We start from the raw sequence: 22,625 nt of genomic DNA, 5'->3' as shown, positions 1-22,625 counted from the left end.
TTGCCTGGAAAGAACTAAAAAATTTCTTTAATGGAAAAGTCATTACATATTAATAAAAAAATCTGTGCTCCAATTCCGAAATTTCCAATTCCCTTGGCCTTTCAAAAATTGGGGCGTGGTGTTTCCTACATTTTGCCATCTCATAATATAGACACTGTATAATAAAGTTAACGCAAATCATAAGTTTAAACTATCTCTATAAACTTAAAAATTGTTTACAAGTTCAAGTAATAATGTAAACTTTAGGGAATAATAAATAAGTCATTACCAAGATTTACTTATTTCGTACAGTAATTTAAAAGGAAATTGCCAAGCGTAGGAAATGATGCACTGAATTAATTTTTGTTTTGTTTAGAGAATGATACATAGGTATGCATATGACGAGGCATACAGAATGATACACTTTTTAAAAATTCGATCTTAAAAACCTTTTTATTGAGCTTATATTAAACTGTAGCCTAAAAAATAGATATATAAATATAAAGAAAGAATATTTTATTTACATATTTATGAAATAAATATCTCTAGGCTACATTAGTAGAAAAAATCCCCATGAAAGTTACTCCTAGGGAGATAATTATCCAACTGGAACTAGAAATGTATGAGTTTCCGGAATTTCCAACGTTGCAGAGACTCGTATTGCAGGTGGTACAGTAAGTAATGGTCTTAAAACCCAATCCGTGTGTCGTGTTTGCTTTTTCTAAAATTTCACATTCGTTTGGTTGATGGCACAGTCGGGTTATAAACGACTGATTGTCACCTAAAAATTAAAAAAGATATAGGATATTTACAGGTAATTTTTCTAATAAATTTAATGACATATTTTTGATGTTGATAGTTGTTTTTGCTATAATTACAATTTTTTTTTTAAGTTTTTATTATCTCATCGACATGGTACTCTTTTCAGCTAACTTTTTCTAAGACCACGGAGGAATTAAATTTTTAGTGCCATGAATGGTTTTTTAAAAAAGGAATAACCAAAGAATAAATTCGTTAGCGAAATACGTGTCGAGAATATAATAAAGAGTCCTGGTTACTTGTAAAACTTTTCTCTGATTTTAGTGCCATATTAAAGGATCCAACTATACTTTAATTTAATAATATTTACATTTAAGCTTACTATTGACTCTTATTTGTATAGGGACCCATTTTTAAGTTTACTAAAAGTGATAAATTACAAATATAAACATTGAAAATATCGATAAAAGTCTATTTAAAAACTGATTAGATTATCAAAGCAAATAAGCTAAATATAATTTTTTTTGTCCAAATTTAAAATGTTCAAAAATAACGAATGTTTACTCACTTTTTTCAATAAAAACGGTACAAACAAATCCAGGACTGCACTCTTGAGTAAGATTTTTGGCGGTGACGTTCACTTCGCAGTCGTGGGATTGGTTCATAGGGCCTGAACAGGAGTAACATGTTAAAGCCTGACCTACAAAAAGGTAAAATGAATTCCTCGGTAAAGTTTCATGCAAAATGTTTATTTTTCAATTTTCTTATAAAAATAATAGGATCAATGGAAGGGATTCTTTGAGAAGTGTTAATTAGTTAAGAAGAAGGAGGACATCTATAAGAAGTCTTATTTATATCTAAATAACGTACTAATATCTTAACTCGAAAAATTCATCCATTTTCCCAAAGATGCTGGTCAGGTAAAGGCAAAAACACAAAATCTACAGCAGCACAGAAACATTTAATAAAACGACAAATGTTACATGTTTCGCTCGACTAGAGCATCATCAGACCATAACATAACATATGTTAGATGTTTTGTGTATGTTATGTTGTGATGATGCTCTCGTCGAGTGAAACATGTAACCTTTGTCGTTTTATGAAATGTTTCTGTGATGCTGTAGATTTTGTATTTTTGCCTTTTATAAAAACTAATATCGTAGGACTAGTAAAAGGTATCTTTAAGATGTCTTATTAAAGATATCGTAAATATGTCTATCAATAGAATATATCTTTAAGATATCTGTTTAATATCTTTTCCTATATTTTAAGGATTAATAAATATATATAAATATACATTTTCATTATAGTAATTATTAAGACAATTTGTCCAAAAATATTTTTCTTAGATCTTTTTATTCAGTAAGATAAATTATTGCGAATCTGATAAATATAATTAATATAAAAATTCTTATAGTACTAATATTAAACTAAATCGAATATTCCTTAATTCATTCAAAAAAAATTGTTAGAATCTGTTCCTCATCAATGATGTAATTGTCAACCGGTATTTTTATGCTTATACAGTTGATTAAATATTTGGGTTCATATTCTCAATCATATAATATCCCATATTCCTAATCAACGCTTATACTAAACGCAAATACGATAAATACATCTCTGCTGTTCCGTATGTAAGCAGCAGAATTTTCTCAAATCTTAACCTCAAACGTAATCTAACCTAACATTTAAAAAAAACATTTGCACGTGTTTTAGAACATCTTTTGTTTTCGCGTGCTCCTGGCTTCTATTGTTCATCTGAGAATTTTTGTCGTGTTTTGTTAGTTATTTAAAGTTTATTTATATTGAATTGTATAGATAAAAGTGTGTTTTTGATTGTGTAGTGATGTGATAACTCTTTATTAATTATATTTTGAGTTCCTTATTTAGTTTGTTTTTTAGTAGTATATTCAATTTAATGTGATTTTAGTGTGAATTTTATATGTATTGATAACCTTAATAATACTATAAAAGGACATCTTAAAGGCACTGTTAAAAGGCATCTTAAAAATGTTCGGCTTTGTAACATTTTTAAAACGTCTTAAAGTCATCTTTTCGGAAATACCAGGCGTCTTAGACGTCTCACATGTTCTGAATATGATATCTTTAAATATCTTTAAGATATCATTGTGTTCTATGGGACCCGAAGAACTTAGTAACGAAAAAAGGTAAAAGAATTCTTTCTTGGGCAGATCTTTGCAATTGACTTGACAAGACAACAATCAGCTCTACGTCTTTATACAATAAAGTGTTATATTTATTTAAAATATGATTGTCTTTATAAAAAATACCTCAGCTGATATCAGCGATGGTCTCGGATACGATGGTTTCTGATCAGCAGATTATCATGCAATATTGTTTAAAGATGTTTGTGAACTGGCTTGTCATAACTAATATGTTTATTGAATTGAAATACCTATTCGGTCCAATACAAAAAAAGGTCTTTTGTTGATAACAAGCGATAAACTTGTTCCTTCCTCAACAGCTTTTATTATTTAAATAAGATAAATTCTTCAAGGAAAATCGCAAATGTTTGCTGATTCATCATTATTTACACATTTTTTATCTTAGTTTAAGATCCTCAGTTTATCCCACAACCTGGCATATAAGGGAAGTAATTTCTTTATTCAGGCTAGGTGCTTAAAATGAAACCACAAACTACCGCCCTATTACAATTCTTAATGATTTATTCAAGATTTTTGTAATAGCTTTGGTTAATAGCCCCTATGATCAGGTCAAGTACAATATATCTGCACAGCAACATGGACTTTTACCAAATAGGTTTACAATGACAAATCTTATTGACTTGTGTTACTTTGTTTATAATACTTTAAATGAAAAAAAAGCTAATTGATATATTTTACGCTGACATGAAAAAGGTCTTTGATAGGGTTAAGCATAGTATTATTGTAGAATCACTTTGCCAAAATAATGTTCTTGATAATTTCATTGTATCTTATCTATCAAACAGGCACCAATATATTGAGATCAAATGTGCCAGATCTGATTATTACACTGGTAGTTCTAAAGTAACTTAGATATCTATTATTATCTCTATTATTTTTAATAACCCTCAGTGATATATGCTCAGTTACACGTAACTACGAAGCATTACTTCTTGCAGATGGTCTTGAGATAATTATAGAAATTAGTTCTAAGGAAGACTGTCTTTACAGCTTATAGAAAAATTTTAATAATGTTATAGAATGGTGCGAAGAAAATGCATTTAACTTTAATAGCAAAAAATGTTCTACTATCCCTTAATGAGAATGTTGTTAAAAATAATACGCACAGTGTACATACCCAATGCTTAGAGAATCCAATAGTGAAAAGCGCCTGAAAGTTGTAATTGATTGCAATCTAGCATTTACAAAGCATATTATAAAGATGCTAAAGAAAGCACATAGAACAATGGGCTTCATTGTTAGATCAACTAAGAGTTTTAATATTGACTGTTATTTAAAACGATTTGATAGCTTGATGCTTCCGAGGTTGGAGTATGGAAGTCTAGTATGGTCTCTCAAATATGAAGTTTGAGCAAAACAACAGAGCGACTGCAACGTAAAATTCTTAAGTACCTATATATTTTATTATTATTGCTTATTTACTACTATAAGCAACAATTAGAAAGTGCTGGGTGTGATTCGAGGAAAACCTGAGACATAATCAAATTAGCTACCAATGAATGTAAGATAAAATCTATTATTCCTTGTATTAAAAATACTAATAATCAAGAAACCACTGACCAGAAAGAGGTAGTTAATGAACTTAATATGTATTTTAGTTCTGTTGGTTCTAAGCTAGCCAATAAGATACATAAGCCTAATAATGTTCGTGGTGTGATCCGGGAGCAACAAAGGAAATTTCCATCCATGTTTTTGTCCCCTGTCATCTTCTGCAGATGACTTTGGTATTTCCATTTTGATTGTGCCTTTGGTACATATTGTGAATTTGATATTCACCAGTATCGTTTTTCCTACTATATTTTAAAGAGCGGTAATTGTTCCCTTACATAAAGGTAGAGATAGGACAGAACCGAGTAATTACAGACCCATTGCACTTACTAGTTCTATCTGCAAAGTAATCGAGAAATGTATAAAAAAACGGTTATGCTGTTTTTTAAGAGCTAATAGGGTCTTGTCAGAATCACAGAATGGATTCACCGAGGGTGTAGGTTGAGATGATGCTTTGGATGAAGTCTGCACTTTTATTACAGAGTGTTTTAATAACCGTTGGAAGCCTCTGGCTGTCCTTTTGGATCTTACCAAGGCGTTTGACACTGTGGATCATCGCATCCTACTAAATAAATTATATAATACCGGTATTAGGGGAATTGACCTATTTAAGTCATATCTTACAAACAGATCTCAAAAGGTAAATCTGAAATCAGTTTCAAGTTCTTATGTAAGTGTGGGTTGTGCGGTGTTCCACAGGATACAGTGCTTGGCCCAATACTCTTCTTAATCTACATTAACGATCTTCCACATGTAGTTCCAAAAATAAAAGTGGTTGAAACAATGTTTCGCCGATGACACAGTTCTGTTATGTAAAGGGGATTGTTGGGATTACGCTTTTCTTGGGTAGTGTTCAAACATGCATGGATATTAACTCACTAACAGTAAATGTCAAAAAAACTAACTTTATGTGTTTCTCAATGAGTAGAGTAGGATTACCAAGCAAGCATATTCTTAGGATTCATACCCCAGATTGTAAAATCAATATTGACTGTACTTGTTCTGGCAGCATCAAATCAACAAACAAAATTAAATACTTAGGTGTTAATTTTGACAATTATTTAAAATGTAGCATCACAGTGACTACGGTCTGGCTATTCTTTCTGCGGCTACGAAAGGAATGCAGTATGGCACGTTGCAATTGGTTAACGTTTCGTTCCTATGGAGACGTTCCGGTTGCGATTGAGCAAAGAGTCGCGCACTGCCACGTGCTTTTTTGTCTGTCTCGATTTTTATGGATTTCTTCAGTGGCGGAGCTTTTTTCCTTTCTTGCCTTTAGTGATAGCTTAGCAGTGTGTTTATTTACGTTTCGTTCAAGTTGTATTATAGTCAAGCAAGAGAGGTTGTGGCAAATGTTTGTAGGTACGAAATTTTTATTTAAACTATGTATCTGTTTCATTTTAATAAAATATCCATTCAACCATCATTCCAGTCGCGAGAAAATAAAAATACTTTTATAGGTCGCGAAAAGATTTTATTAAAATTAATTCTACTTAATAATAATAATAATAATAATTAGTTTTTTTAAACAGCCCACCCTTGAAAATTGGAAAGAGTGTCGCTATACACTGGTGTCGGCATTTCCAGTGTCAAAAAAATTCACAAAGAAGATGTTGAAAGGATGGAAACGGACCCCAATAAAATGCTTTCGACTTCAGGAAAAAAAGATCCAGCCAGACCTTAGTGGAAAAGGACGAAAATTTCGACTTAAGACAAATAATAAGACATCTTATTAATAGGTTTTATTTAGAGTTTAAGGTTGTGCCAAGCACAAGAAAATTACTTCAAAAATTGCGGGAAGATGGCAACTTTCCTTACTACTAAAGAGATTACTAAAATCCAATGGATTTAATTGGCGTAAATGCCAAAATAAAAGAAAAATTTTGATGGAGCGGCCTAATATCTTAACTCTGAGATATAAGTACCTTCGGGAAATTCAAAAACATCGGCAAGAGGGACGAAATATTATTTATTTGGACGAAACATGGATAGACAATGACCTGACTTTTAAGAAACGTTGGCAGAGTAATACCGTTTCCGGAGTCATTAGTAATATATCATCTACAGGTAAGGAATAATCTAATTAATTAAAGTAAATATTTTGCTATATTATGTGGTCGTCGAATATAATTTGTAATATTTATAATGATGTTTTATATCACTGAATTTGAAACAACATTTTAGGTCGACTTATAGTTGTACATGCAGGTTCTGAAAATGGCTTTATTAAAATTGCCTGTTTAATATTCAAAGCTGGACTTGCTACGGGTGATTATCATGGACAGATGAATAAGGAAAATTTTACTCGATGGCTTACTGAAAAACTTCTTCCTAACATTCCTGCCAACTCGGTTATTGTCTTGGATAATGCTCCCTATCATTTTGTTCAGGAAGATAAGACTCCAACCAAATCAGCTCTAAAACAAGATATAGTGAATTGGCTTACAAAGAAAGGTTATTAATTAAATTGATATTTTGGTATATGCAGCATGTTTTGTACAAAATATAATAAAATAAGTCTTAATTTGTAGTCAAATAAGTCTAACTTAAATATAAATATTGAGGTATGGGTCCTGAGAAAAAAATACTATATTTTAGACATTTTATGTAACAACTTGACGATATAAATATTTCTTACAGGCATAAATCATGACCCAAAAGCCAGGAAAGTCGATCTCTTTGATCTTGTTGTCCTCCATAGACCCCCCCCCTCCACTGATCAAAATTATGTGATTGATAGGATTATCAAGTCACATGGACATACCCCACTCAGGACACCAGCTTATATGTGTGAACTAAATCCTATAGTATTGGCATGGGCAAAGGTTAAATATATCATAAGAAGCAGAAATATCACGGGAAATTTTTCCTTAACAACCTTAAAAAATATTGCTGAGGAAGCAATTTTATTAATTTCCAGGAAAGATTGGCAAAAATTTTACCAACATGTTAGAGGTGTTGAAGATAAATTTTGGGAAACAGATGAGATTATGGAGGAAATTGAACCTATTATAATTACTTTGTCCGCTAGTGATGACGATACCGACGACAGAGACGATGATGACGATGATATAAGTGAAGAGGAAGATGATTTTGAAAATTAATAAAATTGAATCATAAACAGTGTATTTTTTCTTAGTTTTTTTTTTGTTTTAACTCATTGAAACGAAAAAAAAACTAAAAAAAAAAAGTTGAGGGGTTGATAATATCAAATTAATTTGCTCCCTAGACAGCATTAGCGAAAAAAACGGGGGTGGCTATTTCGCATTGGATCACCCTATATATCATGATCTCAAAATACCTATATATATTGTAAAATACATACATCAAATACAAAAAAAATATTAAAATTTTACGGAATTATTTTTTTAACTTTCAATACTTTATAAAATTTCGCAGGCCACTGGGCATTTGATGAATGAAATCAGCCATGTTTTATTTACGGCGGCGTTCCCCTTACCGATGCCCCGTAGCTGCAGAAAGAATAGCAGACAGTATGTTCAAAGCAAACTAAAAAAACTAATATATAAATTTTATAAGTTACGTAATATACTCAGTAAAAAAATAATAATAACACTAGTAGTCGACCACTTTGGAGGACTTGACTTTTGCTTGTGTTGTTTTATATACCGTTAATTAATAAAATCTTCTACCGTAGATTCCTTCATGAACTTGTATATTTATATTTCTAAGTAAAATACATAACCCGACGATAGAGGTCGCTGGAATAGAAAGAATAATTTTAATTTGAAACTGGCCTAATTTAGCTAGTTAGTCGACCGAGGAAATCCAGTAGTCGGACGGCCATCTTCCTAGTAGTCGACCAGGAAGATCGAGTACTATCTTCCAATAGTCGACCTAATGTACTTCTTCTAAAATAATATGCTAGTATTAATCTTTTTATTATTTTTATTGTTTAAAATGATAAAAAAATTCTTTGGTATGGTAAAGTTGGTACTTTACTAAACTTAAAATGCATTCTAAAACTAATAGATAAGTATACAAATTATCAGTAAAACTTTTGAACGGGTTTTTATATTTAAAACTTACAGAGTACAATGAGGACAGTTAAAATCTTTTCCTATAATGTCTTCATATAAATTTTCACTAAAAATTGAGCATTTCAAGTGGTACCATCCAGTACACTTATCACATCCGATATTCTTTAGATCGTTTTCTTCGGTGTCGCTTATGAGGTCATCGTCACGCAAGTCGCATTTAATAGAAATTTTCTGAAATGAACTCTGTGGTGGTCTCTGGTCCTGGTCAACTGTTTATTTTGTTGGTCCATTAGTTTTTTTATTCACTCGTCTCTTTTTTATAGAATTAATCTTTTTCTCTTCATCTGCTAATCTTTTTGCCTCTCTTTTTTTTCCGATTCTGCTTTTCGTTTCTAAATAGCTATAATTTTAATTTCTTTGGCATTTTCCTTTTCTGCTTCTAGCTGTCTCTACACCTCGGATGAAATAGCACTTGGTTGCTTTGGTGCTGCCTTAATTTTTTTGCTTTTTTGGATTGGCTTCGGATAATAAAGTATTTTGTTGATGCTACTGTCCAATGGAGGAATGATTGTGATATTTGAAATTATATTTAATTTACCGATGGACGTATCACCATTCGATTTATGTACGTTTTCTGTGCCTACATCAGGTACAGAGTCTTCAATTTCTTCTATGGGAATAAGAGAGCCATCAGTTGAAGCAGTTTCATTAGGAATTGTTGGTGACTTAATATTCTTTGCAGTATTTTCTTGGACGTTCCCAATATTTTGAACTTCCTTAGGCAACAAAATCAATAAAATATTAGATGAGTTATTCAGTAAAGATTCATCAGTAACTTCATCACTTTTTGTTTGGGCGTGGTAGATTCGATGAATTATTTGACAGGACAGTTTTAGGACTACTATTTATAATATAACAGTCATTATTCTCAAAAGCATTTGTCTCCTGTTAAATTTCTTGAGAGAGGAGAGGATCTGAAGCATAGTCTAGTGCAATTTGTGAAACCTGCGTATCTTGAAATAATGGCATTACGGATCATCGCTTAAAGTATCTTTAATTTCTGATAAATTAGAACTTTGTGGTTGCTCTAACTCTTGAAGAACGAGGTTACCCGCTGTATCAATATCATATAATTGGCCATCATTTAATAAAGCAAAAGGTGGTATGCCATCCAAAGGTTCATGCTCAGGTTGATGAGGATCTGTAGGTTGAACTGTCGGTATCACATTTGAAATTTTATTGTTGTAAAGGGTTTGCGCTTTAGATAATTCTTCAAAGATAATCTGTACTCTAACACCACGCTCCTCTAAATTATTCTGAATACTTTTGATTGTATCCTCAGTGATCTTATATACATCAGTCGCAGGTCGGGAGATTTCTTCTGGTTCTACAGTTCCTTCCAAATCTTCAAGTATATTTTGGACACATTTAGAATAGTCAACCATATTTGGATCGAAAGGAAAAAGGCCGCATTTACGGAAACCGTTCTTAATTGTTTGCGGCAAGTTGTCCTTTTCTAAAACCTTTTTTAAAAGTGGACAAAACTTTGATTTTGTTAAGGTCTGGTTTGTGTTTTCTTCCAGCATTTGCCATTCCCGAACTGTTTTATTCCACTTAGAATTTAGTGGTTTGAAAACACTGACATCGCACGGCTGCATAATATGGGTAGCATTCGGTGGCAGCGCATAAAGAATTATTCCATTTGCTGAACAGAACTGACTTAAGCTTAAAGTTAAATGGCTTTTATGGCCGTCAATGAAAAACAAAACAGGTTTCTTAACCTCATGGGATATTAACCAGGGATTCAAGGAATTCGCCACATACTCGTAAAACACTTCTGAGCGCATCCATCCGGTTTCGCTCAATCCTAGACATCAAGATGGATCCATACTGTCTCGAACATCCTTTGGTGGCCGTACATAGGGAAAGACCACACAAGGATATGTAATGTCGCCACCGTCAATGCTTCTTTTTCTTTCCCCTTGACTACTTGATAAACGTTTTTATATCTACAATTTTACCAGACTTGGGGCACAACGTGAAACTCGTTTCATCTCCATTCAAAATCCTGGTGGAGTCTAACAGGATATTCTCGGCATCTTCATTCTTTAAATATTCTTTTAACTCGCGAAACCATTTCCTGATACTCTCTTCAGTAAGCACTGCACGTCCTTGTGATAAGTTTTCAGCATTTCTTTCCGTCAGCTCCGGATTACGCCTCAAGAAAGCTTTATACCAGTTTTTTCCGGGACGCCCGTTTACGAAGGTAATTTTTTTTGAGTCATTTTTTTTTGACATTATAATCTTCTGAACTGTGTTTAGTATGTCATCCATTTTTCGTGGAAACCCACACTTTGATAAATTTATACACCATTGAACTATAGCCTTTTCCTCAGCTACGCTTAGAACAGACGGGGGGCCCATTTTTCTAGGTTTTTCGTCGACTCTTCTTCTTAATCTGTCTAGCATAGTAGTTTTTGGCACACCATATATCTGACTAGCTTTTCGCACACTCAGTTTATTTTCTCTTATTTGAAAAATAGCCTCTTGTAAGGATTCCTCCCGGTATTGATGTATGGGACGTTTACCGCCTTTTTTAATATTTTTTTTTCTGCTCTGAAGCTCTGTTTACTTTCACCATTTTCTGACAAAAACATTTTAAAAACCAAGATTAAAAAAAACTTCATTAATATAATGTAATAAACTTAAAACAATCAGACAATGGGGGCATGTGCACGTGACGTCAGCTTGTAGGTAAAACAAAAAATTTGAAAAAATAAAAAGCGTAAAAAGTGCAAAAGGTCAACATTTTTCAAAAGGTTGTCTTGCTGTTAACGTTTTTTGTTGTTTCACATGTATGGTTCTATGATTTTAATGTATACCTATTGTGTATTATTTTTTATTTTTGAAAATTGTTTTACCTACAAGCATTTGTCATTACTGTCAAAATTAGCGTCATCAGTGTCAATTTTCATTATCATGCACACGCCCTATAGAGGTAAAAAGACAGTAATAAACACGGTCGACTCCTAGAAAACGAAAATCCTATAGTCGACCCACCTTAATATAAAATGTTTAAAAGCGGTCGACAACTGGTAAAATGACAAAGAATTACTGATAAGTTATTAAAAAAATATAGCTGTTAATTTTCTATTGATTTCTATATGAAATCTGTCTTAAAGCTTTTAAAACACTTTATACCAGTAGTCGACCAAAGCGGCCGTTTTTTGCAATTTTTGTATATCCAGAAGTCGACCTCCTAAAATTAATCGTATTTAGACTAGTTTTTTAATTTTTTTCGTTAATAATGTGGAAAAAAGCTAATATTTAATAATCACAAGTGTATGTACAAACTCTATTTCAACAGATTCGTTCCTGGTGAAGTAATAAAATAGTGCAAATACTTACCACATTTGTATATGAGATGTACAAAAAGGTGTTACCACTGACTACGCCACATTAATACTAAACTTTGGTTATGTTTCTCCAGAGTAATGCTTCTTTCCGATTGGTCAAATTTGGCGCGAAACTATCTGATTGCTGGAGAAACGGCGCGCGTTTTAAAATATATAATATTAACCTATTTATTATCAAATATGTCATGAAGTGGCGACTACTGGAGCCGGTCGACTTTGGGGGACTCTACTTGTACAGAAATATCTTTTAAAAGTTATATTATTTAAATCCGGACTGTTTTCCTCCAACCTTTTATTAAAAATGTACTTAGATTCTCAATTTGTAGTAACCTTTTTAAAAATTTTATTAGTCATAAGGTTAATACTAGAGCAAATACACATCAATATCTAATAATAGCTCCCAAATTATTAAATATGTTGCCGGAACAATGTAAAAACAAAAAATATTATACTGTAAAGAAAAAATTGTACTCATGGATTAAAGATAACATAAATTCCATCCAGCATACCACTAACTTCCATTAAATTATAACTAATTAGTATTTAGTCAATTTAATATTTCTGAATACTACTATTATTAGTGTTAGATTGAAGTTCATTATGAACTAATTATTGATGAGCTGAATGTGCATACACACGGACACATTATGTCCATTGTATGCATATTATAAGCATATTACATCTCATAATAATTGTAAATTAATATGTAATTGATTAATTGATTGATTAAATTAAAATTATTCTATTGCATTATTATTCTACTCAGTGCAATAGCAAACTTTCAAAGGTTTTTAAAAGTTACGTCTGCGACTTTTTGTCCCCACGCTTGGGTCAATTACTGTAATAATAACAAGTTGGATTTAGAACTTGTGAAAACCTTAGAATATGTTGCTTCATAAGCTTAAGCTGCTGGGGATTGATATAACTTTATTGACTTGGTTCGGTTGCTACTGATGCAATAAAAGGCTTATTGTTCGAATTAGCCGTTTTCTGTATAGGATTATTTGAGTCCTATCTGGTGTTCCTCAGAGCTCACATCTTAAACCTAAAACTCTTTTTCAATGTCTCCATAAATGTTTTGTTTGCTGCAATTACCTGCTTTTTGCGGATGATCTGAAGCTAAGCTAGGCTATAAAATCATTCCAGGACTGTGAAAAAATGTTATTTTAGCCGTGAAGCAAACATTTTCGGTCATTAACTTAAATTTAAAGCTACCTCAAAATCTTATTAATATGGTCGAGATTGTAGGAACTAAGTTGATTCTTGGGTTTTCTGTCTTGTTTATTATTTTATTATATATACCGCCCGGACTCAACTCCCAGGTATATGAAGATATTTTTGAATATTTATCTACTTTAACCTATTTATATAATCAAAGAGTACTTGTTTTGGGTGACTTTAATATCCCCGAGTTTACTTCTTATTCAGTTAATTCTGCATCATCCAGTAGACTAAGTCAGTTTATTCAGCTCTTGGAATTTTTCGACTGGCATCAGATTAATTCTATTAGGAATTCTCAAGGTAGGATATTGGATCTTGTCATCTCGTCTGATTCTGAGCTTTGCACAGTGGAGGGTTGCTCTGATTCTTTGGTGGAGGAGGAAGCAGTTCATCCATCTTTACACATAAGAATTAATGACGTCAAGAGCAAGAAATGTAATACTTGTAAAGTAGAAAATATTTTCTATAATTTTAAGAGAGCTGATCTTAGAGTTTTATATAATAGCTTCCTCGGAATTGATTGGAGTGATGAGAGTCGCTGGGGATGTCAATAATGCCCTGGAGCTCTTTTATCAAAAAATTTATTCCTGTCTTAATGAGCTTGTTCCAAAAACTGTAAAACGAACACGAACCGCCATGGTTTACCGCAGAGATAATGAAATCCCTAAAAGATAAACATAACAAGTGGAAAAAATTTAAACGTTTTGGTCATCTTCAAGATTTAGCCAGATTTAAAGAATTACGTTCTAAGATTAAAAGAGATATTAATCTGTCTTATAAGCAATATTGTAGAGGGCTTGAAGATGAATTAAAACCTCATAATTTTTGGAAGTTAATTCAGAACTCAAAAGAAAATAGCTCGTTACCACAATCTATGTTTGATCAGAGAAGAGAGCTGTTAAGTAGCCCTTAGGGTATTGCTAATGCATTTGCCGATTACTTCCAGAGTTCTTACACTACTGGTAAATCGCTGCAAAATAATGTTGATATAACTCAAAAGCCTTATGTACAGTCCATAATTTTGTCTGATTTCACTGAAAATGATGTTTTACTGGCCTTAAAGACTATCAATCCAAAATCAATAGTTGGCCCTGATAAAATACCAGCTTTTCTCTTATATGATTGTGCTTGTATTTTTGCTAAACCGTTAACAGTTCTCTTTAATCTGGCTCTAAAACAAGAATGTTTCCCGAACCTCTGGAAGTCATCAAAGATAATTCCAGTACACAAAAAAAATGATAAAAATCTCATCGAGAACTATCGGCTAATTACAATAATCAACCACTTTTCTAATTGTTTTGAACGTGTTCTTCATTCGGCCTTATTTCCTTCAATGAGGGGTCTTATAGATCATCGTCAACATAGATTTATGAAAGGTAGATCTACCACCAGAAACTTAGTTTGTCTTACAGAACATATATCTAAGTCAATAAATGCCAGGTCACAGGTTGACGTTATTTATACAGACTTCTCGAAGGCTTTTGACCGTCTGGATCATGGTATTCTTCTAAATCATCTTGACCAAAACTACGGTTTTTCTTCTCACCTAATACACTTTTTTAGCTCTTATCTTACGGATCGTCTTCAGCACGTGGAATGTTATGGCTGTAGTTCGGCTCAGATAGTTGCAACGTCTGGAGTTCCACAGGGCTCCATATTGGGGCCGCTCTTCTTCAACACATTTATTAATAGTATATCGGAACAGCTCACTGTAAATAGTTTGTTATACGCGGATGATACAAAATTGTATTATGGCATCAATAGTATCTTAGATTGTATGGAATTGCAAAATAATATTAATCTCCTCAATGCATGGTGCAAAAATAACAATCTTCCTCTTAATGCTGCCAAGTGTAAAGTTGTTTCTTACTCTTTGAAGAAAAACCTGATTATGTATGACTATACTATGGACAGTGAGACTGTCCCGAGATCAACGGAGTTCAAGGATTTGGGGGTGACATTCGACAGCACTCTTTCCTTTCAGCCACACATTTAGGACATTGTTAATCAGAGCTACAGAATGCTGGGTTTTGTCATTAGGAACGCACATAGCTTTAATAATATCTTTAGTCTTAAAATTTTGTATTTTTCTTATGTGAGATCAATACTGGAATATGCTTCTTCTGTGTGGTCACCATTTTATAAGAATCATATACATGAACTAGAAAATGTTCAGCGTAAATTCTTAAAGTTCCTTTCATATAAATGTGACGGAGTGTACCCAGAAATTGGTTTTTCACATCAACGCCTACTAGAAAGGTACTCCTTTAGTAGTCTTGAGGAGAGGCGAAAATCTGCTGATCTGAAATTTTTATTTAAACTTCTTAATAATAAAATTGATTCGCCAGACTTATTACGACATGTAAATCTTCATGTCCCCGAATATCATCTAGAAATTCTGACACATTTTACCTATCTAGACCTAGAACGAATATTTGTAAGTATTCTCCAATGCGTAGAGCATGTGGCACTTTTAATTCTGTTCAGGATCAATGTGACATATTCAACTGCAGTTTGTCCGAAATTAAAAGAGTACGCTTTTCCTAGATAGTAGACATAAACAAAATTATTTTTTATTCAAGTATAGTATAATATTGAAGGAAACTATTGCTATTAATAATGTATTCCTTTTTTTTCTCTAGTTTTGGATTGTAATTTGGATAATATTGTATTTTTCCCCCACTCAATAATTGGAATTTTTTCTGTCGAGTGGTGTAATTAAAATAAAAATAAAAATTACAATATAATCTGAGTAACCTATTTGACTGGTATGTCACTGGATCTCATTAAATGTAAAAGTATGAGTGTTTTCGGAATAAGATGTTGTATAGATTCCAATTACAAGATTAACCAATACAGTCCCGAAACAGTTTTTGTTATTAAAGATCTTGGTGTTGCCCTGGATAAAAATCTCCCAGTTTTTTATTATTTTGGATAATTTTGTTGCTAAGACCATTGAGATGCTTGGGTTTATTTGAAGAAACACTGAGGAACTTATGGATATAAGCTCCTTAGAAATCCTCTACTGTATCTTTGTACACCCTCACCTAGAACATGGAATATTTATCTGGTCCATATACTATCGAATTCATGTTAACATTCTAAAATTGGTTGATCACAAGTTATTAAAAGTAGCATATATACTAAATATTTAATATAATTATAAATATTTCCAAATTCTTCAATTTCAAATATCACGGCACTTTATCAAAGAAGAGATTTCTTGACCCTTTATAAAATTCTTAAAAAATTTGAAAAGTTTGGTTTATTTGATTAATGATATAAGATGTCAGCAATTAATATTGCACTGATAGTTGATTTAAAGTTTACATATTTTCTAATTGGAGCTGGCCGTTGATAAATAAAATAAATAGATATCAATTATTCTCTTGCTTATAAATTGAATTAGTGTTGTTCTGTAAGTAAATTCCTTTGATCTCAAGGTTTCAATATTTAATATTTTTTGGAAAAAGTCATTTCAATCTTATATAATGTTTCAAATGATGGTTTTTTCTAGAAGTTTTCCTGAAAATGCGGTCAGAGTCTTTAAAAATGATGTAACAATCTGTATACTATAAGAATAGGTACCTAATTTCACAACTACCTCTACTTATCTAATAACATCTACTAATCGCCTGAATTTTCACAACTTCTGATAATATGATACTTACTTGTGTAAAAAGTGTGGCACACCAGCACAAAAAACACGATGGCACAAATCACAGATTTCATTGTGACAAATTTAATAATTTATAACGTTAAGGATGAGCCGAATTCCTCCAATGGATTGATTATGAAACGCTTATTGAAAATATTACACTTTACCTTGATAATTCCTAATCTTGAGTAAATAAAAGGCTGGGTACAAGTAATGTATATACATATAGATATCACCACTATATATTATAGTACATACAAAGTACTATATAGTTCTTAAAAATCATGATCGTGATGAATCATGCTAACATTTATTTTCAGTGGTTTTTCCCATTAATTGCTTATCAAATATTAACTTTAAAATGTTTAGAATTATAAGAATTCCTAATCTGAAGTTTTTTTTTTATAGTAAAAATCAATTTAGAAATTACTATCTCACACGCTCAAAAAATTAAAAAGTAGAAGAAAATAGACTTAGTCACGTATTTAAAAGAAATATGAACTCAAATCTGTAATGATACCGTAACGTTTGATATACTTAATTTAATTTAAGTTTAAAAACTTGATTTAAGTATAATTTACTTGAGGTATAATAGATTTTTTATTATAGATTTTTATTACTTTGTTTTATTTAAAGTAAGGTAAGTGTGCCAAATATTGCCACCTTAACGCTTAGTTATAAGTAATTCTTAAACTGTTATTAATAGGTGAGTACAATTTTACGCACGGGTATAAAAATGCATTGTTTCTGACATTATTTTTTATTTAAATCCAAAAACTAAATAAAAACTAAATTAATGTAAGTTTTTATTGGGGTCGACAATGGCAATATTGGGATCACCAGACCTCCTATTATTGCCACCCCATGTCAATATTAGGAACTACAGAAAAAGTAACAAATTATTCTAAGACAACAAAAATTGATAACTTAAAAGATAAGTAAACTTTCTTATTGCGATCTTCAGTCATTATGGAACTACAGATTAAAGATAGAACAAACAGTTAAAAAAAATTAAGAACAGTAAGGACAAATAAACCTTTCTTTGTCATTTTTTTTCATGAACGTATTTATAACAAACTATGCACAAGCGCATATCTTCTTCCCGGCAGGTGTTACAAAGAAAACAAAACCACGATTTTTTCGATTCTTCTGATTTTTCCTTCGATTTCTTTTTGGTACCACTCTTTGCTTCTCTGACAACTTTGGTTGAATCCAATTTTGGTTTTGGCGCCAAAAGATCTTTGGTAACTTGCTGGGCTTTACTGTTTAAAGCCGGCTTCCTTTTTACTGTAGGTACTTTGATTTCGGGGGTAATGAGCAATCCAATATCTTTAAACGAAGTATCTAAGCATTTAGAGTCGGGTGTTGAGTCCATATTCTGATTAGAGTTTATGGTTTCCTCTGTGATGGTATCATCTTTTTTATTTTGTGGCAGTTTAGTTAGTCTCTTTACATCTGTTTGTTTTTGTATTAGTTTATTTAATGGTATTTCATAGTCATCGCTGCTTTCATAGTTCCCAATAGCCCTGGTGTTAAGTTTCTTAGTCTGTGTAGTCTGTTTTTTGTTTCGACTAAACTTATCTTCTAAACTTTTTTTTTTCAAATTTACCAAAGGTTCATTTTCATCGGATATATCGTCAAGTGAATCATCGTCAAGACTAAAATCCGATAGTGATTCGGTATCTGTGCTAGAAACGGGACTCTTCTTTCTTTTTTGAAGCGGTTTCTTTGGCATTTGATAGCCGCTTGTACTTGCTTGTTTTTGTCTGCAGACTCAATTGACCTGCAAGAACTTTCCACGACATCTGATACACCTTGAGAATTATTTACTACGTCGTTTTCTTCTCTGTGGGTGATCAAACTTGGTGCATAAGCCTCTTCAGGTATAGCCTCTGGTCTAAATGGATATATACCGGTGGCTTTAAAACCAGAAATAATGTTTGATGGAATCATCGCTTTGAACCAAACGGGAGTAAAAATTTCTCCAAACCTCGTTTTCGTAATTGCTTTTCCAGGGTTTATCATTAAAAACTGCAAAACTTCTTGATCCCAAAACGTCTCAAAACTTTTAAATACAGACTTGTCCATGGGTTGCAACTCATGTGAAGTGTTGCTTGGAAGACAAAATAAAGTTATGCCCATGCGGTCTGCTGCATCAACTATAGAAATATCAAGGTGAATTTTAGCCCGAATCCTCTCATCGAATATTAGTAGTGTTGGGCCAGAATTTTTGAATGAGGAAAAATGAGTAAGCCATACAATAAAGGCTTCACATAAAATAAAAAAAAAAATAAAAAACGACTTTATTTTATACTCGGTGAGATTCAGCACAGCTGTTGCTAGCCGAGTATTAATGGCAAAAACAAAATATAAGATTTCAATAATTACAACAACGTCGAAACAAACAGTAAGGTAAATTAAATATTCAAATAAATAGAAAATACAACTGAAAATTGTCTCTAAAAAATCTACAAAACAAAAAGTAAATCAAAAGCAAAAAAATAAGGCAAAATTCTCTCCAGAATCCACAAGACAAAAACAAGTGATTAATCAAAAAAAAAAAAAATAAATAAATAAATAAAGTGATTAGTATTTAGAAAAAAGGTCATGTCATGCTTCCTTTATTTGTGACAATTGCTTTTGAGCCAGGTGGCAAGTGATCAGACCATTCCGGTTTTAACCTTTGTCCTTTAAAAAGCACAAAAGGTGGTACTGATTGACCCAGTGCGTTTCCACAACCTACAATTGACACATTTTCCCCATGCTCGGGTGCGGTTAAATGTACGCGCTTTGCCCCTTTTCTGGCTAAAACAATTGGTTGCTTATGAATTGTCAATCTGCACCCTTTTTCATCCATATTATGAATGTTACCTGGTTTATCAAATAACTTTAGCTTTTCGATGGTTTCTCTTAGCTTATGAAAGTAGTCATCAACGATTGGCCTATTCATTTTTTTGGGCTCCCGCCATATTCATTTGTTGAGCTCTTCGTTTCGATACGTCCGGATGCCTAGTTAAGAATAACTTGAGCCATTTTCTACCAGCCCTATTCGAGATTTTAGAAAACGGATTTGAAATGTTTTTTGCTGTTGCATAAGAAAATACACTTTTCATTAAAATCTTGCTTGTTATAGGCATTCATTTTCTTGTTCTGTAAATAATACTGGTGACCTTCCGAGTTTTTTTTTAGAATTTTGGGTTCTATGATGAAGGCCTAGTGTTGTACGAGGTATACTGTATTGCTTGGCAGCAGCTTTGATGGACATTCCATTCCCTATGGCTTGCAACGCTGAGCGTAGGTCTTCTTCTGACCACTGAGCTCTTTTTCTTGGCATTCTACAAAAAAAAATATATTTTGTTCCTAATATTGCCATAGCTTCCTAATATTGCCACTGACAATATTAGGAATACTTAGTGATGGCAATATTAGGAACAAATGACGTAAAGAAAAAAAATACATAACCTAGAAACACATATAAAATAATTGAAGCAATTTATAATTCAAGAACCATTGGATGTACTTACATGTGCTTATTGAAAAAAATCCAGAAAATATTAGGTTAGATTGTATTACAATCAACGTAAAATGTGAACTTGTTTATAACGCGGAGAAGAAAAACAAATAGCGTGCTCCTACGTCTGACGAAAGACATAGACTAAACCTTTCGATGGTAAAACAAATGGCCGACAAATCAAACTAACTTTTGGTGCTGCCATCTAAATTTTAGTCTCGATACTGGCTGAGTAAGGAGGGGTGGCGATATTAGGAACAATGGCAATATTTGGCGCACGTACCTTATTTTCGAATTAGGAAGAAGTTTTGATGGTATTACATAGCTGAAGATTTGCAAGATAAGTATATTTTTAATTTAATTTAATTTTAAGAGCTCTCAAATCACTCGGTTTGCCTGTGGATCACTGGAATTGTTTTATTATTTTTCACATCTCATCTAAAGTGGATCCTGCCACAGTGCCACAAGGTGTGAATGGGAAGAGTTTTCCCTAAAACTCCCTTCGGATACGCCCACAACAAAAGATTTATTTGGTTTATTAAACAAGCGTTGCCAAGTGCTTGAAAACATCAATTCTTTAAACTCAAACGCGAAAGCGAAAAGAATACGTGTTTGAACCCACATACACAACAGTCCTTGTTTGGATAGTTTTGAGTCACGTAGAGCAGAATTCAAAGAGTACAGAATTCGTGTCTACGGCTAATCTATAGGGTTCATCGTCATCAACATATTTCACCCTTATTGCGTCATCCTCAGTGGATAATATGTATAATAGGAGGAAGTTGCATATAGATGTTTTCTGTTTCAAACTATTAAAAATAAAAAACACAGTATTTATTTGATAAACTTGAACTTAGGGCCAATGCTTGTAGTCGTTCATTGCGCTTCTTTAAGCAGCAGGGTTATAAAACCAATAAATTTTTAAGAGAAGTTTTTCATATTTTGCAGCTAAGTCACTTAGTAAGTATACTTTTCTCATCAGATCTTGGCTATCAAAAATTTTTTTTAAAAATCCAGAGCAGAACATTTGATTGCGCAAATTTAAAACCTAGATAGCGCCATTAAAAGTATAGTTTTATTATTTATATTTTTATCCTGTATGTCTGTTTTAATATAGTTTTAATATAGAATAAAATAATTAAATTAATTCAAGCTTAAACAGTACCTTGTGGCTTTGTAAGCCAAAGGCGTCTGGTTAGCCTTTTGAAACTAACCTACAGTGATATTTTTTTTACACTTTATCTTTTATTTATTCAATCCTTTTATTTAATTCTTAGCTATGCTATATTAGGATTGGTTTCAATAAACACATTTATTATTATCCTCTGCCTAACTATTTCCACATCTTTGGTCTTTTTCTCTAAACTCTCTATCAACTTTTTTTCCTCGGTTCATGATTTCTTTCTCGAAATCTTTATAGCTGTTTTTAGAATATAAACTTTAGATTTGCAACCTTTAAGCTAAGTTTATTAATAGACTCTTGTAGAACCTCTACTTCTATAGTTCTATATACTTTTCAGCCAGTAATTTATCATAATTTTTCACATTTTTTTTAAATCACTTTGATTCAAAAATACATTGCTGTATTTTCTCCAATTCTTTTAAAACAACCTCCAACTTCTTATCAGCATCATTGTCAAAAATGTTAAAGTTTTTGGAGCACAATACATTTTGCTATACAAACTTTATATGCGATTTGAAATCTCTTTCCAGTCAGCTTTGATGCAATAGGTTATTACATCCAATACAAACAAACGTGCTATTCTTTTTTATTGCACAACATTTAAAAAAGCTGAATCTATCTATTACTAATTTAGCCATTGATTTCTGCTACTATTAGCAAAATTCCCTAGAAACTTGAGCTTGAACTTAACGTAAGTAAACACTGTCAATCCAGTAACTTAGTAAACACTGTCAATCCAATCTACAGCTTTGCGGACGATAGCACACTTATTTCCACATTTAAGTTCGCCAAACCAACGACAGCCTAAGTTCTCAGAATCTTAGGCAGCAACAAGTAGCTTCAACCAACAACGATATTAGAGCAATCTTGGAGTGGGGCGATAACAATTTGGTCAATTTTAACGCTAAAAAAACAGTTGCTGACTCTTTATAAGGCTCAAATACGCTCTTCCCTCGAGTATTGCTCGCATGTCTGGAGCTCTGCACCCAAGCATAGTTTAAACCTGCTGGATTCTATACAGAAGAGAGCTATTCGTCTTATCGACAAACCAGAACTGACAAAGAGTCTGGATAGTCTGGAGCACAGGAGAAAGGTGGCCGATCTCTGTTTATTCTACCGTTATTATCACGATAAGTGCTCCTCTGAGCTGGCAGGCCTGATTC

At 32.4% G+C, this 22,625-nt stretch overlaps 1 protein-coding gene across 1 annotated transcript; it reads right to left on the bottom strand.

Annotated features, from left to right (window-relative positions):
- Positions 1-413: 413 nt before the first annotated feature.
- Positions 414-16,949, bottom strand: LOC126737479 (uncharacterized). Its single transcript, XM_050442399.1, has 3 exons — positions 16,782-16,949; positions 1,307-1,438; positions 414-760 (listed from the first exon to the last, which is right to left on the bottom strand). Exons 1-3 carry the CDS (start codon positions 16,840-16,842, stop codon positions 525-527), a joined length of 429 nt encoding a protein of 142 aa, XP_050298356.1. The 5' UTR covers positions 16,843-16,949; the 3' UTR covers positions 414-524.
- Positions 16,950-22,625: the final 5,676 nt, after the last annotated feature.

Source organism: Anthonomus grandis, chromosome 6, assembly GCF_022605725.1.
Source record: "Anthonomus grandis grandis chromosome 6, icAntGran1.3, whole genome shotgun sequence".
NCBI lineage: Eukaryota > Metazoa > Arthropoda > Insecta > Coleoptera > Curculionidae > Anthonomus > Anthonomus grandis.
This window is presented reverse-complemented; position numbering and strand designations above follow the sequence as displayed.

Bases quoted from the DNA above. Each gene is read 5' to 3' on its own strand.
- LOC126737479 (XM_050442399.1), bottom strand. From the start codon at position 16,842: ATGAAATCTGTGATTTGTGCCATCGTGTTTTTTGTGCTGGTGTGCCAC. The intron at 1,439-16,781 runs GTAAGTATCATA...ACCTTTTTGTAG, and splicing joins GTGCCACACTTTTTACACAA to GTCAGGCTTTAACATGTTAC. The intron at 761-1,306 runs GTGAGTAAACAT...TTTAATTTTTAG, and splicing joins TACCGTTTTTATTGAAAAAA to GTGACAATCAGTCGTTTATA.